Source organism: Ammospiza nelsoni, chromosome 12 (genome assembly GCF_027579445.1).
Source record: "Ammospiza nelsoni isolate bAmmNel1 chromosome 12, bAmmNel1.pri, whole genome shotgun sequence".
Lineage (NCBI taxonomy): Eukaryota > Metazoa > Chordata > Aves > Passeriformes > Passerellidae > Ammospiza > Ammospiza nelsoni.
In genome coordinates this window covers 14,101,777-14,117,817 of record NC_080644.1, presented here as the reverse complement: position 1 = coordinate 14,117,817, position 16,041 = coordinate 14,101,777, and the positions used below count along the sequence as shown (strand labels likewise).

Genomic DNA, 16,041 nt, shown 5'->3' with positions numbered 1-16,041 from the left:
CCCTCATTCCCTGAGGAATGTCCCTGCTGACCGCCCGTCCAGCTGTCCCGCTGTCGGCTACCCGCAGCCGGTATCACATTCTCTCCGGAGACGGTCACACCGAATAACAGCCTTTCTTAAGAAAACTCTGCATATTCCTTGCAACACGCCGGCCGGTCACGGCGACCCGCGGCCGCACTCTGCGCGGGGCAGCCCCCGGCCGACCGGCAGAGGAAGCAGCGGATTCTGCTGCCCGCCTTCCCTTTCCCTTTCCTCTTTCGCCGTCCCCCTTCCCCCTTCTCCTTCCGGGCAGCCGCGCAGCCGCAGCCGCGGCGCCGGGGCCGGAGCGCTCCGAGCCGCGCTGGTGCCGAGCCGGGCCCGGGCCCCGCCGGGGCCATGGCGCGCTGCCCGCGCCGGGCGCTGGGCGCGGCGGGGCCGCTGCTGCCGCTGCTCTGCGCGCTGCTCCGCGCCGCCGCTGACACCAGCACCGGCCGGGTAGGTCCGCGAGCGGGTCCGGGCGGGGCCGCCGCTGCCACCGGCGTCTCGGGGCCGCGATGTGCGCCAGGTGTCTCGGGGTGGGCCGGAAAGCTGGGCGGGCAGCGGTTCCTCCGCCTCCTCCGCCAGAAGCCTTCCATCATCTCCCGCAGGGCCGGGCTGAGCTCGGGTATGCGGGCACAGCTCCTCCGGCCGCGCCTCGGCAGGTTGGGACCGGCCGGAGAAGCAGCCGTACTCCTCCTGTGTGATCATAAGCTTCAGTCTCCGGGAGCAGCTTCTCGGGGTGTCCGAGTGGCCATCGTGTGGTGCCCCGTTCCCGCTGCCGCCTCCGAGTGCGGCCGGGAGCGAAGGGGTATACGCGAGGGCAGCCCCGCTCCGAGCTGTTTTGGTTACTGTTCTCTCGCTGCTCCAGGCGAGCTAATGTTGGTTATAATGGAGTGTCCCAGCATTGTTGTGCTTGTCAGAGGCCGAGGTAGGGATAGCAGATGGTCTTGGAGCAGTTTTGCAGCTTGGCTTTGTCTGAAGCCATTGGTGATGTCTGTGTTTAGTAGCGTTGTATGTGCCCTTGGTGGACTTGGGCATGCCCGGTCCGTGCTCTCGTGTCGCTTCCCTGCCCCACCTAGAGCACTGCCTCCGGCTCTGGGGCTCCTAACACAAGACCATTCAGGAGCTGCTGGTGCAAGGCCAGAGGAGGCCATGGAGATTTTCTGAGAGCTGGAGCTCCACTGCTCTGAGCCAGGCCGGGAGAGCTGAGGATGTTCACCTGGAGACGAAAAGGCTCCGAGGAGACAGTACAGCCCCTTCCAGTGCCCAAAGGGGCTCCAAGAGAGCTGGAGAGGGACTTTGGACAAGGGTCTGGAGGGACAGACACAGGGACTGGCTTCCTACTGCCAGCAGGCAGGGTTAGATGGGATATTGGGAAGGAACGTGAGGGTGAGGAGGTACAGGGTGCCCAGAGCAGCTGTGGCTGCCCCATCCCTGGAAGTGTCCAAGGCCAGGTTGGACAGGGCTTGGAACAACCAACAAGACCATAGTGGCAGATGTCCCTGCCTACAGCAGGGGAGTGGAATGAGATGGGCTTCTAGCCCTTCTATGATTCTTTCTCCTGCTTTGGAAGCAGGACCCTTCCCTCTCCCTAATGGCTTCTGGCATCTCCTTGTTGCTACAAAGAAACAGGGATTGTTCTCCCACTTCTGCTTCTCCTGACTTGAGCCCCTTTCCTCCTGCTATGTAATGTTAAGGGAGAGCAAGCATCTTCCCTCCCCCTTCCCTGAGCGATCATGCTGTCAGTGGGAGAGCAGGTCAGGCAGATGATTTACCAGTGCTGATGTGGTGAGGACTGTCCTGTGGGTCACATTGATTGGGGAAAAGCCTACAGGATATATGCTGCTCTCATAATAATCCTGGTCTAAGAATTGAATCAACCAGAAGGATGAAGCACTAGAGAGTGTGCATGAAAAGTTATGGAGAAAAGTTCATGAAAACAAGTTTTTATTCTACTACTGCTATTTTTGTTGTTGTTGTTATTGTTACTTAATGTTCTGGTTTCTCCTCTTATCAAAGTGAGGGAGGGGATGACAGGAGAGGAAAAAACTCCTGAATAATTGTATGTTTTCGAAAATGCTGTCCTTAGCATTTTGACAAGTTTGATATTCAGTTTTATCTAAGGCTGCATTTTAGGTGGAGGCAGGGAAAAGGGACATAACTCCTTGAGGAGTTGGCTATTTTCCTGTTCTGACAGTTGGCTAGTATTAGCTATTAGTTGAGGAAACACCCACCTAATCAGGTTGTTTCATTTTTTTTGTGTGTGTTTTATGTTTTTTGGGGATTTTGTTGCTGTTGTTTGTTTGTTTGTTTTGGTTCATTTGGTTTTTTTTAGAATTACTCCTGTGTTCGTTTGCAAATGCAAAGGTGAACATGTGTTTCCAGGGATTTCTCAGGACTGTTAAGCTGTTTTCTTGGAATGATGCTCCAGAGACAGCAGTGTGTAGTGGGCTCTTGGGAGCTTGCTGCTGTGGGGACTGAGGAGTCTCATGGTGGCACAGGAAGTCCCTGGAACAACAACAAAGCTTCTTGGGCATTTCTGGTGCTCCAAAGATTTAAGTCTGCCCCAATTGCTCAGTACAGATGATGCTCATTTTTAAGTGGCAGGTATGCCTGTCCTGTCAGGACAGGTGATATTAAGCTGGGTCTTCAGCCCTTCCTAGGAATCATCTGATATTACCAAATCTAACCAAAAAAAGAGAGATGACTGAATATTTTGGGCTAGTTTGTCACTTTTTCTTTTGAGGAAATGTTCTGAACTGTTATGTTGAAAAATTACTGTGGCATCTTACCATCTGTTTCTTTCTTTTTCAGGGTTGGTTAAAAACTTATGGCTACTTACTTCCATCTGACAGCCAAATGTCTCCCTTGCAGTCAGGAAAAGCTGTGCAGTCTGCAGTTGCCACTATGCAACAGTTTTATGGAATCCCAGTAACAGGAGTTTTGGACCAGACAACTCTTGAGTAAGATTAATATAGGCTACTTTTGTCTTTCTCTTTCTTAATGCACTGTCATATTTCAGTATGAAATATGTATTTCATACTGACAGTATTTTTTTGTGAGTGTGAGGAGAAGCTCTTGTTACTGTTGTTCTTTGAGCACAGATCCCCATTGCTGGTGCACAATCAAAGCGTGAATCCTGTGAGCTTTTGAAAGTGGAAGACATCAAGGGTTTAATTTACTTCCATCTCTGTCTGAATTTAGGTTAAAATTCTGGCTCCAGAAATGGCTTCTAATCTATTTCCTAATTAATGGATTTGTGCATCACCATAGATGTTATTTGTGGAGATCCATAGTTTGAACTGAAGTGAGGTATTGTAGTCTGATAATGGTAGTCAAGGCTGTTTAGCTGCCCACAGTTGCCCTTTGTTGGACATTAGATGTTCTCTGCTGTGTGTTGGCCATGTGTTGGTGGTGGTGGTCAGGGTTTTGATAGCTCAGATGCATTGGTGTAAATTGCCAGGGCTGGAGGGAATTTGTTTTTTCATCTTCTCTTCAATGTGGGCTCCAAAGGGTGGTGTGGAAGTGGCTCCTTGTCTGGCTGCCAGGTGTTGTGTAGCGGCTGGATCCATCTGCTGTTGGTCTGGGGAGCATCTGCTAACTACAGCAGAATGCAGAGAAGGTCTTACTGAGGCTGTCTGGGGAAAAAAGCATCTCATGGTGAGCAAAAAGAGAAAGTCCGATGGAACTTGCTTGGGCCCTGCCTTGCTACCTTCGGAGACCCTTTCAGAGCATGCTCTGCCTGGTTCTTCATCTCTCCTCAGTGGGCGTCCTGCTGGCAAAAGGGGTGTGGTAGCCCAAAAGAAAGGGCCATAAAGTAACCAAATTAAAAGTAACCAAAGTAAAGAACAAAGTGGCTTGGTTTTATGCCTTCCAGACTGCAAGAAGAGGGAGAAATAGAAGAAATCAGTGAGTTGGACAGGAGGGGATCATTCTGGGCTGGGACTACCTCTCTAGTGAATGTAGCATTCCCTCCTTTAGCTCACAGGAAAAGCCCCTTGTTCTCCATTGAGGAACAGAGAGAATCCTGTATGCTTTTCAAATTACTTGAAAACAAAGTGCTTTTTAAAGGTGGGGATTTTCCTCTGAGATCTCTTTGCTATTTATAACATGGTTTGTAGGTGAATGCTGAAGCAGAGCCATCGAGCAATGCTCTGTGTGTGCAGTTAGTGTGTCGAAGCTTGGATTTGGGATGCTGATGATTTGGAAAGGGATAGGGAAAGAAGGGGCTGTGATACTGGGGTACTAGTTTGGAAAGTTAAGGAGCTGCTTCTGCTGTCTTGTGGGTGACAGGGGAAGGGTGCAAACTGCGAGTGGGAGTCCCTGCTTTAATAAGTAAAAGTTTTTCTGAAAGAAAGGAAGGTATTGCCCACATTTTAAGACTTTGTATTTATGGGCAGGGCTTGATCAGTGCATGAACACCCAAAGGCTGATGAGTGGAAAACCCAGATGGTTCCCTCTTCTGAAACTCAAGTATCGAAAGCTTGAGACCTCAGCTCCAACCAAACACTGGTGTGCTTTGGAGGCATGTTGGGTTGCTCTGCCTCCATCTGTCCTGAGTCAGTGGGTCCATATGTTGTATGGCAGGGTGGAATTTGCCTAGAATTTGGATGAAGGGGAAAAGAGGTCCAGATTGCTGTTAGCAGTGAGCCTGTCGTTTGAGCTGGAGGGGCATCTGCCTGGGCTGTGTTGGGCTGTCACTTCCTCAGACCTGGCTGTGGAAGCTGAGCAGGAGGAAGAGAGCTGGCAAGGCAGCCTGCCTCCAAGGGCTCTGAATTACTCAAGCATTCACTGAGCCGTTGTTTCAGTCTGTGTTAGGAGTTTTGAGATTGCAATTAGGAATTTTTCTGTCACTTCTGTCAGTGTCATAAGTTCTGTCTCTTAAAAGTGACTTTAAGAATCAGAGTTATTTACACTTACTATGGAAGCCTAAAGTTTCTTATCTCCTTTCACACATGCCCTCAAATCTGGAGCTTGTTTTTTCCTCCAAGATTGGTACCCAAGCATGTGGAAGCCACCATTCAGGTGCTGCTAGTGGGAGATGAGAAGAAGCATCACCACAGGTGATGCTTTTTAATACCCAAAAGGAAGTTTGAGTGGGGGTCCATTCAGCAGAAGATAAGTAGTTTCCTGTAAAGAGAGCAGGGAGAACACATAAAACAGCTTCCCCAGACCCTGCAACTGATGATGCCTCAGCAGATCTTGTGTCTGCCTACAGCTGGTGGGCTGAACTGTGGTTTTGTGAGCAGCTGGGCAAGGAAATAATCCTTGAGCATGCTGGAGAGAAGGCACAATAGTGCTGAACAAAAGTGGTGATTTGTCTCTGTCATGGTCAATCACATGGCCTTAGAAGGAACCAAGAAATTATCTTACTTCTGTTGGAAGCATCTTGTGCTTTGTCTGGAGCCTGTTGTGTAGGTCTGTCACCTTGGGGTGCACCACAGCTGTTTAAAGATACCACTCCCACCAGCTTAAGAGTAGGGGATTGAGAGTGACAGCTCCCTCTCTTTAGGAGAGTCTTGTGAAAGGCTTGGAGCCTGAGCTGGGGAGAGCAGCTGTATCTGGACAAGAACTGGATGTCACTGCTTTTGGAAATTGCTTGTTTCCTGATGCCAAGCAGCTGGAGGAATGCAGTAGTCTGTGCCTCAAGAGTGCCAAGTATAAATTTTGATGATCCAGTGTTAGTGGTGTTCCCATTTAAAAAAATAAAGAGAGGGGAATCAACCATAAGTATCTGAATCTTGCTTCAAGTAATTGTCTTTTGTTGTTTCTGATGTGATGATTTCCCCTGGAAATAGAGTGGGGTATCCAAACTGCTCAGTAGAGAATGACTATCATAAAGCTCAGCTACAGATGATTGGCAGCAGCAGCTACAGCTTTGTGGATATTTTGCCACAGACCTGCTCTGCTGAGAGGAGGAGAGATGGCTGCATTTGTACCATGTGATGAGAGCAGGGCCCATATGTCTGGGAAGTAAGTTGAAGCAGGGAACTGATCCAGATAAACATTCTCAGCTTGACATTAGCTCAGGCTGACGACAGCTCGGGTGCTGCTGAGCTCCAACCAGGTAGCTGAGCTCTGTTCCTTGGCTTCACACAGGCAATATCTGAGCTCTGGAACAAACTGTGGGGGAATATGGGGGTTCAGACAGGCCTAAGTTAAGTAGGGTATTTATATAGTTTAAATGAGGAGTTAGGGGCCATGGGCGGCATGAGTCTCAGTAGCTCTACCTTGGAAGCTTTGACTCAAGAAGTCCTTGAAGGCCCAGGGGTTGGTATTGCAGCTTCCTGTGGAGCAGCCCCATGCTCTTGTGCCTGTACCTGGAGCTGGCAGACAGGCAGGGAATTTGGCTGTTGGAGGGAATTCACTTTCTGTGGGGTCTCTGGGCAGTTCTGGCTTTGATAACAATGGGCTGAGCCGTGTGGGGGTGAATTCATGTGGCCAGCTGGGCACAGGGCAAGTGTTGGGAGCTTGGCAAGGTGTTGTTACAGGAAACAGATGCTGAGGTGTGAGGTCCTGCTGGTGTGTCAGCACTGCCCTGGACAGCCCCAGCGACTTCTCTACACATGCAGGCTAGTTTGGTAGTACTGCTTTGTTAATTCTTTATCTTCTAGATGATACTGGTAAGTATAAAACAGAGGGTCGTTTTCTGACTGTAGTCAGGGCCTGATGATGGTGGTGTTCAGGCTACTGGAGTTCCCATGAAGCTCAAGAGGGGAAAACCTGATTCAGACTATGGCTTGTGTAAGGTTATGATGAAAACATTGTATCATAACATATGAGTGGAACTGGAAAAGACCCTGACAACTCAGGAGGTAATCTAGGAGAATACGGGTGACAGAAAGCTTGAGGTCTCTTTAGGAAAGTGCTAGAAGCAATGCAAAAGAGCACAAATAAAGGACACTTGGAAAAACACAGTGTGTTCAGGTTGAATTGATATTTCTAAAAGCAAATCTTAGATGTACTGATTTTATTTGAAGGTGGCAGCAGTTGTGTGGGCAAGACAGATCCAATTTCCACAGGTTGCCTGGATTTCTGAAAGATGTACAGTGCTGATAAATGTGAGGTGATGTAAGTGGGGAAGATCTGTGCTGGCTTTATATACACAGCTTGGGTTCTTGTCAGGTACAGTGCAATGTGTATAACAGCTCTCATTTGCTCTGTTCTTGGTGGGGAGACGATGACAGATGACAGCATTGAAATTTATAAGCAACCAGAATGACATACAGGAAGTGGAATCAGGAAAGGGCTGCATGGCTGCCTGAATAGGGAGCAGGTGTGTGTGTTCCGAAAGAATTTGCTGCTGAGGCACAGTGTCTGTGTGTCTGGTTGGTTTTAATTTAAAAGGTGTCCAAAAGTCTTGTAAACCATCTACTGGTGATGGGAGACTCTCCCTTCCTGAAGGTCTGGGATTAATATTTTTTGGTGAATAATATGTACATTGTTTAGGCACAAGTGTGGACTGCTTGCCATTGGCTGGCTGCAGTTGATGGAGGAGTGTCTGCATTTGGAGGCCAAAAATTGTCCCCTGGATAACCAAGGATGTGGGAGAAACTTTATTGAGGAGGGGGGAGAGAATTTGGTATCCTGTGAGAAATGGGCCAGCGCTGGCTAGAATGCTTTTCCGTGGCATGTCCTGCAAAGTGTTCTTAAGAGCTTTGTGTCACTTGTCTTTGCCATCAGAGTGAGTGGATCAAATGTATGAAATGCCTGAAGAAGTCCAGTGGCTGAGGCAGTGCCAGTCTGCTTAGGGGGAGGCTCTGGCCAGAGATTGCTTGTGTTGTGCCTGGGCTCTGCTCTCCTGGGATGCACTGCAGAGTCTCAGAGGATGTGACTGGGCACCTGTGGAGACTAGTGCTTGTAGTTCCTCAGCCTCTGCCTTTGTCTCCTTCTTCCCCAGCTGCCACATGCAGTGATGGGCAGATTTGTTCCTCCATAAGCCACTTCTGGCTTCTCTGGAGTGTGTCCACATGAGCAAGTGTAATTTGAGGAACAGTCTATTTCTCCTTGATTCTGTCAGAGAATCATTGAAGGAGGGTCTTGAGTTCATCTACTCTGACCCTCTGCTGAAACAGGGATGTCTAAAGCAGGCTGCCCAGGACCATCTCCAGTTGGGTCATGAATATCTTCAAGGATGGAGATTCTGCCACTTCTCTGGGCAACCTCTGCGAGTGTTTGACCATCCCCAAGCTGCTGTAAGAAAGAAACAGAAGATCTGTCAAGGCCGGAGGTAAAGGAGGTAGGGAAGGAGAGTGGACTTCTGTGATAATACTGCCTGGATCCCTGTGCAAGGGACTTTGCTCTTGCAGTTCACTTGGCAATAGAGACTAGAGTTTCCTGCATCATGAGTGACATCAAGAGTCAGGGGTTATGGAAGACCTGTTCTGGTCATTCCAGGTGAAAGCCTTAGTTATTATCTGGGAGGGCTGTGTTTGCACTTGTTCAGTTTTACCTAGTGAGGTATGAACTGGATTTTTTTTCAGTGGCACAGGACACTTTACCAAAAGAAGAGTGGATCCAGTGGGTGATAGGTGAGTTTGATCCCACCTGCAATTTTGATTTGGATCTCTTGTGGCATTATCATGATTGAGCTCTTGTTGAACATAGGGACTGCCTGATCTGGGCTCTGTGTTTCCACAAGGAAAAGTGAAGTGGCTTTGGTGTGTGGATTGCCAGCAGAGGTGGGTAGCACAGCCCGGTGCAGAGGACAAACCTGACAAAGGGAGGACTGAACCCTTCTTGCTGTCAGCACTGGCCATCTCTCAGAGGTCTTCCAGTCACCCCCTGAGGTGTTTGGAATCTCTTTTCCAAACTCTTAGTGTAGCTTGTTGTTTTGTTCCCTTTACTTGCAGGTGGATGAAGAAGCCTCGATGCGGAGTTCCGGATCATCCCCACCTGCGTCGCAGCCGGAGGAAAAAGCGGTACGCGCTCACTGGCCAGAAGTGGAGACAGAAGCACATAACCTACAGGTACAGCCCCCTCCCTCCCCCTTCTGGATGGGGAAAAAATGGTCTGGACTGGTTTGGCATGCAGAGTTTGTAAGCACTTTTAAATTGAAGCTGGATCCTCCCTGTTATGTCTAGTCTGGGCTTTGGTTCTCACAATGTGATGGGGGAGAATACTGTTAGAGCACTGGAGTAACTGAAGAGTGTTATCAAGTCTGTTATTATTTATTAGAAAATAACTGATCAGTAAAGGCACCTGAATTGCAGCCATCAGATGTGTCATTTTGGTAGAAAAATCTTAGTAAAAGGCCCTTTTTCTTCTGTTAGAAATCTAAAGCTCCAGCCTTTAGATCATGTGTCACCTTTAACAAACCATTAAACCAAAAGGAACATCACTGTTTAGGGATGAGATGCTTTCTCTTTCTCCTGATTTGCAACATTTACTTTTGCAGAGGTTTTATTTTTGCTCCTGTAGTAGAACTCTTGCTTTTATCCAGACTTAGGCCAGCTGAGGTTAGGCCAGCTGGGGTGAGCTACAGGTGTCAGGGGAGTGTTGCAGAGGGGCAGTTGTTTCCCAGAGGGGTGTTCTGAGTCAGTCAGGCTGTGAGCTTTTGGAAGGCAGTTGCTGAAAGATGGTCAGTGGAGGTTTCTGGCAATAGGAATGTCACTTCAAATTAAAACTAACCCACCCTCTAGTTGAAATTGCAGCCTTTTAAATTGTTTGGAGGGAGAAAGGAGATTGCAAAAAAGTGAAAATTAGAGATGTAGTCATTAAGAAGATCTGGGTAAGACTAAGACAGAAAGAAGGTGTGTAGTGAAGAGGTAGAAATGTGAGTGACCAGCACAGGAAAAGTACCAGAATGTGTAGGAAAGAACATGATGGTGTGAAGGGAAAGAGGATCAGGGACTGGGGCCCTCTGTCTCTTCTGCAAAGAATTCTGAGAAAGGAGGAGGATGCTTCAAGTCACAGTGAGGGGCTACAGAGACTGGGAGGAAGGACTAGTTCTGGGCACTAGTTCAAAGCTTCCACCAATAATAATTGCTTTAACTCAAATTGTAAAGGGACACCTTCTGTATGCAAAGGTCTGAGAATCAGATCCTTCTTCTAACCTTTTTCTGGATCGTAGGGGAAAGTGGTATGGAGTCATATAAATAAAATAAGTCTTAAGCATATGCATAAGCAAGAGAAGCAGCTTGGTAGATGACTGCACTGCTGCCCTTGTCATACCAGTAGTTGTTTGGCTTTCCAATTTCAGTATTTGTTGTGTGCATTCAAGTGATGGGTGTCTTGATTCACCACTGAATGTGTTACAGTGTGTTTATATTAAATTGAGCCAGCTTCATTAAAGACTGAAAATTGTTCCCATGGCATAGTTACTTTATATTCCCCAAGTCAAGTTTAGTAGATCATGAGGCTATTATGTGCACATGCACAAAACATCTCATGAACAATATTTTTAACATAAGGTTTAGAATTATGGGACATTTAGGTGCAGTTAAATGCCCCTTACTCTCCCCAAACTCTGTATCTTTAGCTCTCATGGACTTGGGCTGCACAAAACTGGCAGATCCATCACCCTTATGACCTCTAGAATATTTTAAGTAGTTTGGAGAATGAAGCAGGTCATATAAGTAAGGTTGTGTGGTTTACTGCAAGTTTGTTTCTCAAAATGTATTTTAGTGATCCATTTTTTTCATGTAGTAGATTCCGTCTTAGCACAACTTCAGACAAAATCTGAAGTAATTTACATTTTAAAAAAAGTTACTCAGCTGTCTACACCCAGATTTGAAAGGTTTTTAGGAAGTGATCCAAAATCAACCAAAGCATTATGAAGGTTCTTGTTAATAAATGTAGAATTCAGATCAGGGTGGTAGTTCTGTTGGTAACTTTCTTTGTAACAGCCAAACTTTGCATGCACAGAGTAAAAAAACTTCCTGTGGGAAGTTGAAACTGTGTGGTTATGTATTGATAAGTCTCAGATGTGTTCTGCAAATTGAAACATTCCTTCTTTCTCATTCCCACAGTGTACACAACTACACCCCCAAGGTTGGCGAGATCGATACCAGGAGAGCCATTCGTCAGGCCTTTGATGTTTGGCAGAGAGTGACACCACTTACCTTTGAAGAGGTCCCTTACCATGAAATTAAAAATGACAGAAAGGAGGCAGATATTATGATCTTTTTTGCTTCTGGTTTCCATGGAGACAGTTCTCCGTTTGATGGAGAAGGTGGCTTCCTGGCTCATGCTTACTTTCCTGGACCAGGAATTGGAGGAGACACTCACTTTGACTCAGATGAGCCATGGACCCTGGGAAATTCTAACCATGATGGTAAGAGTGCAGGTCATCTTTCCCAGCAAGGATAAGTTGGATGCAGACACACTGACAGGCTTTCAACTAGAAAGTATTTGCTTGGTGGAGCTTTCACCTCCCATACAGTGGTTCAGGTGCTTTCTAAATACATATTCTATCTTAAATGGGAAAATGATAGTATTTATTTGTTTGTGGCTGTGCATGGTGTGAATTTTAGGAGTGAAGAGAAGAGTGTGTCTGCTGGGTTCTTACATCTCTCAAGATTTGAGCCTTAATTGCTACAAAAACCACAACTCTGGGAGGGAAAAGATTAATAAAATGGTGTTGAAATTGTATCAAATGGAATACTTTCCAAGGGCAAATAAAGTTAGTTGTAAAGGTGAATAGAAAGTTGAGAGTGAAGACATTTTGAATTGCCAATTTGTTTTGATCCATATTTGTTTTCTTACACTCTGGAATTCCTTTATTCTGTCACAGTTTGGGGCTGGCTGATCAGTTAAGGGAGGCTGATGATTGGGACAACTCTTTTTATCTTATTAAGCATGAAGAGTCTGCGTCTTTCTAGCTTTATCTTACTCTCTAAAGGCAATGAGCTCTTTCTGTTCTATTTTCAAACCTTTGATTGAGGGTAGTGATGTCTTGTAAAAAGTTTAAGCTGATAATCAGAATTTCACAGTGGCCTCACCAAATATCTCTCCATTTTTCACAGTCCTAATGGTTTGGGAAGAACGAGGTGTCTTTAAGCCTTTGGGGATTCAAAATTATGTTTTAAATTTTGATAAGGACTAAAAGTTTACTTGGACTGTAAATATGTCTTGATTTTTCAACCATATAAAAGCAGCAGTATTGTGCTCATGATGCCTAAGGACATAGGCAGAGGTGATGTCTTTCTTTAGACCAAAAAGTGTTGTTTTAAAAGAAAAAGCTTTCAGGCACACAAGCCACTTTCAGGCCTGGCTTAAAAGTGACAGCTTGCTTTCAGACTGGGTTGCAAATGGGGAAAATCCCTCAGAGTTGAGAGTTGGTGTCAGATCATCTCTGCCAGGAAATGGAGCTGTCAGGTTCAGCGCGGGAGTGCTGATTCGTAGGAAAGCAGAAATGAGACAATACTTGTCTTTGTAGGGAAAGAGGAGCAATGTTTCCTGGCATGTGCAAATGACTACAGAAGGTGTAGGCTGAGAAAGGGAGGTGGGGTGTGGTGAGTGGGAGAATGTGGAGACTGTGGGAAATTATAATGTGGCTGAGAAAAGCTGTGTTTTGCTGTCTTGCAATGTTAGCAAGTTTTATTCCTAGGTTTGTGGCTGGAGGGCTCCCTCCAGGATCAGGAGTGACAGACAGGCAGCGACTGGGTGGTTTCTGTGTGAGAGCTGCAGCAGTGAGGTGTGTTTGTGTGTGCCAGTGCTCTGTGCCACTTCAGTCTGGTCTCAGCAGTTATTTGAGCTCAGCTGTGGCAGTGTGGGAGCCCCAGGTATTGGGTATGACTTCCTAGGAAAGCTCCTGTATGAGACCTGGGAGTGCTGGTGTCTGGGGTGGAAGGTCCTTGCAGGAAGGTGGAAGGGAAGGTTTTGACAAGTTGTTCTTGCTTTTTTCTATTCTCATTTTCTGCACAAAATGCTTCCTTCTGAGATAAGCTTAGCAAGGTTGGGTGCCAGCTTAAAGGCTGGCAGGGATGGCTCTGCAGAAAATATTCCATCCCTTGGTAGGATGTTCCACCATAGGTGGTCACTTCTTTGAGGATTTCTTTAATGCAGTTTTTAGGATGATGTTTGAGTGCAATGCATACAATGAGTAGAGTGTCTCTCTTTTTATAAAAGCTTTTTTATGCTATTCTTATCCATGTGGCTCTTTCAAAAACATGCTGTATTTCTCTGCTGTTCTGAGTGACTGTCATGAGTGGTGTCCTCAAAGTTCATGAATTGGTATTTGATGGGCTGGTGTGCTCTTTGTGTAAGAATTGATAGAGGAATTGAGATTTCCTTTTCAGAGGATGTCACCTGTGCATTTACTGTGCTGCACAGACTGGGCTGCACAGGCTCTTTTCAGAAGTCACCAGTGAGGAAGCTGAGAATGGTGGGGTTGTATTTGACCCTTCCATGTGGGGGAAGTGTTGGTGGTAGGAGAATTTGATGTTTTGAAGGTGACAGGGGTAAGGCTGTAGTCAGAGCATTATAGACATTTTGTTTTTGGTTTTGCCTGCATCCTTATTTTTGGTGTGCAGTTGTGAAGGTGTCCTGCTTCCTCCCTGGGTGGTCCAGGCCTCTTTAGGGAGGAGTTTCCTTCTGTTTCACTGTTCCTTGTCACTGGAGCACTCACTAGCTTCAGGTTCTCAGCTCTGATGTGTTCTATTTGAAATGCTTTTAGGAGGGCTTTGAAGAGTTTCTTTTTGGTCAGAGGTTTCCTGCTCAGTTCACTGCCAATTTTCATTGAAAATAAGTTATTAGAGGGGACAATATAATCTGTTTAACAGGAAGTGTTTCTTCAAATATGATCTTGCTTGTCCTTAAGATATGTATTTTCTGACAACAGGGTTGATCAGTCTGGAATTGAAGAAGCCTCAGTAAAAGAACAAGAAAAGCCCAACCAAAAATCATTAGCAAAGCTCTCATCTATTCACATGCAAAAGAGGAACTGGTTTGGCCATTCAGTATCTGTTCAATGATTATAAGAGTCTTGAAATAAGATTGAAGTAACAGTGGTATCTTTTCATCAACCCACAAAATACCACAGTGTAAAATGTTCACTCCTGACAAGAATGTGTCTTAGTTGGAGGGAAAAGTTGAGCCATCTACCTTAGAGCTCTCTTAGCCTTGCACTTGGGAAGGTAAATCTCCTGTCAGCAGAGCAGAATGTTGAAACTGCTGCCATAGATCCTTAGAACATTTTGCTGACCTCTCACCCATAAAGTTGTATTACAATTATTCCAGTCTGAATCCTTGCTTTTCTGAGTCTGCATCTGTTTCACTGTATTGTGGCACCTGCAGAGATCCAGTGCATCTGTGTTTGGAAGCACCTCTCACCCCACAGAAGAGCTGCTTTGCAGTCTTCACTAGCAGTACAAATTATATGGATAGAAGTGAAATGTTTCACATGAAATTTCATCCACTCAGGAAAAATAAGAATTATTTGATTTGAGCAGATCTTTCTATGCAAACAGCCATCTCCAATTTGTACATGGAGAATGTGGTATATCCTGTTGATGAAAGCTTCTGTCTTGTAAAGAGGCCTTGTGGTAATCCACTGGGATTATTGACAACTTTATCATCCCAGCTAGGATATAGTTAGTTGGGATTTATATACTCATTATCACTTTGCATTGTTATTATTATACTGATTTTGCCCTTGTGGACAGCATGTCCACTACCACATCCCTTAAAATTATTGGTGTAATCATAATAGCTGTGATGCGGTTGCTTGTCCTCTTGAGCCCTTGGTAACAGGGGCACATGCACCAACCCTTCTGTTTTCTTCTGCTGTGAAGAATGACCCCTGCATAGGCTTTCAAAGTGAATGCAAAGTTTCCTTCCCCCTGGATATTACAGTTCCACTCAGACATTCAGTTTCGTTAGCCAAGTAAGACTGTACTTTCAATTTATGGTTGCTGATTTATCTTCATAATTGTACTGCCTTCTCTGGCATTCTCATAAGTAAGCTCTGGAAGATTAATTTAGATAATCTTACGATGAAGATGGGCAAAACCAGGTAGGAGGTTGAACTCCTGGAGTGGCTCTTATTAACTGGGACCATGGGATAAAGAATTTGTTTGTTTTCCCATGAAAATGTTGATGAGAGCAGCTGGAAGCACGAAGCAGAACATTGGAATTTGGAGGAAACAAGGGAAATCAGAGAAGTCATGCAGCAAACAAGATGCAACTGAAAAAGAGAGGGCACATTCAGAGATAAATCATCTACAGAACCCCACATGAGGAGCAGCTGGCACGGTCACAGTGGTGGGGGCTGACCTTGTGATTTTCCTGGAATGTGCTCTTCAATAGGGATGAAAGCAGCTGTTGGCTGCTTAGCTGGCCCCAGCCCTGTTGGGCTTTGGTGCCTGGCAGCTGGAGGCAGGTGAGGCTGTGTTTGAGTCCCTGTCCCTCAGCAGGACCTGGGGTGCAGCTGCTCCCTGCCCACGGGGCCCCTCTTGGCTGCTCACATGCAGCATTTGGAACCTGCACGTGTCAGCACAGCCTCAGTTCCCAGTGCTGGTTTTATCAAAAGAACACCAGACTTTCCTCTCCTTTCTTGAGGTTTTGGGCATTTTTTACTTGAAATGCGCTGTAGAAACAGCCAAGCAGGCTTTGAACTGCTCACCTCAAGACTCACAGCACCAGCGCGTTGCTCAGGCAGCGAAAGCCTGAAAGGGGATTGTCACGGTTTGACGCTGGTGCAATGTGAGTGTCTCCATGAAAATAACTTCTCCCTGGTGTCTGCAGTGAGATGGGACCAGAAATAGAGCAAAACAGGCTCTCACTTAGAAATAAAGAAGAGAAAACTTTATTAACTTACAACTATATGTAAAAAGAAGCACACAGAAAGAATGAAAACCTTCCAAAAACATTTCCTCCTCCCCCCCCACCAAAAAATTCACTTCCTCTCAAACCACAACACTGATGAACAGACTTGGCAGGGCTGGGGTCTCTCTCCCTTGGCTCCTAACTTGGCCCAAGCATAGAGGAGATGCATGGAATACATTATTAACTGGCCAAATTGAACACTTGCTGGGCTTTATATGGAAATAATAATTATAGATGTATGTAGCTCCAAAGTTG

At 46.1% G+C, this 16,041-nt stretch overlaps 1 protein-coding gene across 1 annotated transcript in view; it reads left to right on the top strand.

Annotated features, from left to right (window-relative positions):
- The first annotated feature begins 299 nt into the window (after nt 1-299).
- MMP24 (matrix metallopeptidase 24) overlaps nt 300-16,041 on the top strand; it is a 42,379-nt gene continuing 26,637 nt past the window's right edge. Inside the window, exons 1-4 of the mRNA XM_059480638.1 lie at nt 300-474; nt 2,833-2,981; nt 8,871-8,987; nt 10,989-11,293. Of these exons, the coding sequence (XP_059336621.1) occupies nt 376-474; nt 2,833-2,981; nt 8,871-8,987; nt 10,989-11,293 (670 nt within the window). The 5' untranslated portion in view covers nt 300-375. The remainder of the gene's footprint in view (nt 475-2,832; nt 2,982-8,870; nt 8,988-10,988; nt 11,294-16,041) is intronic.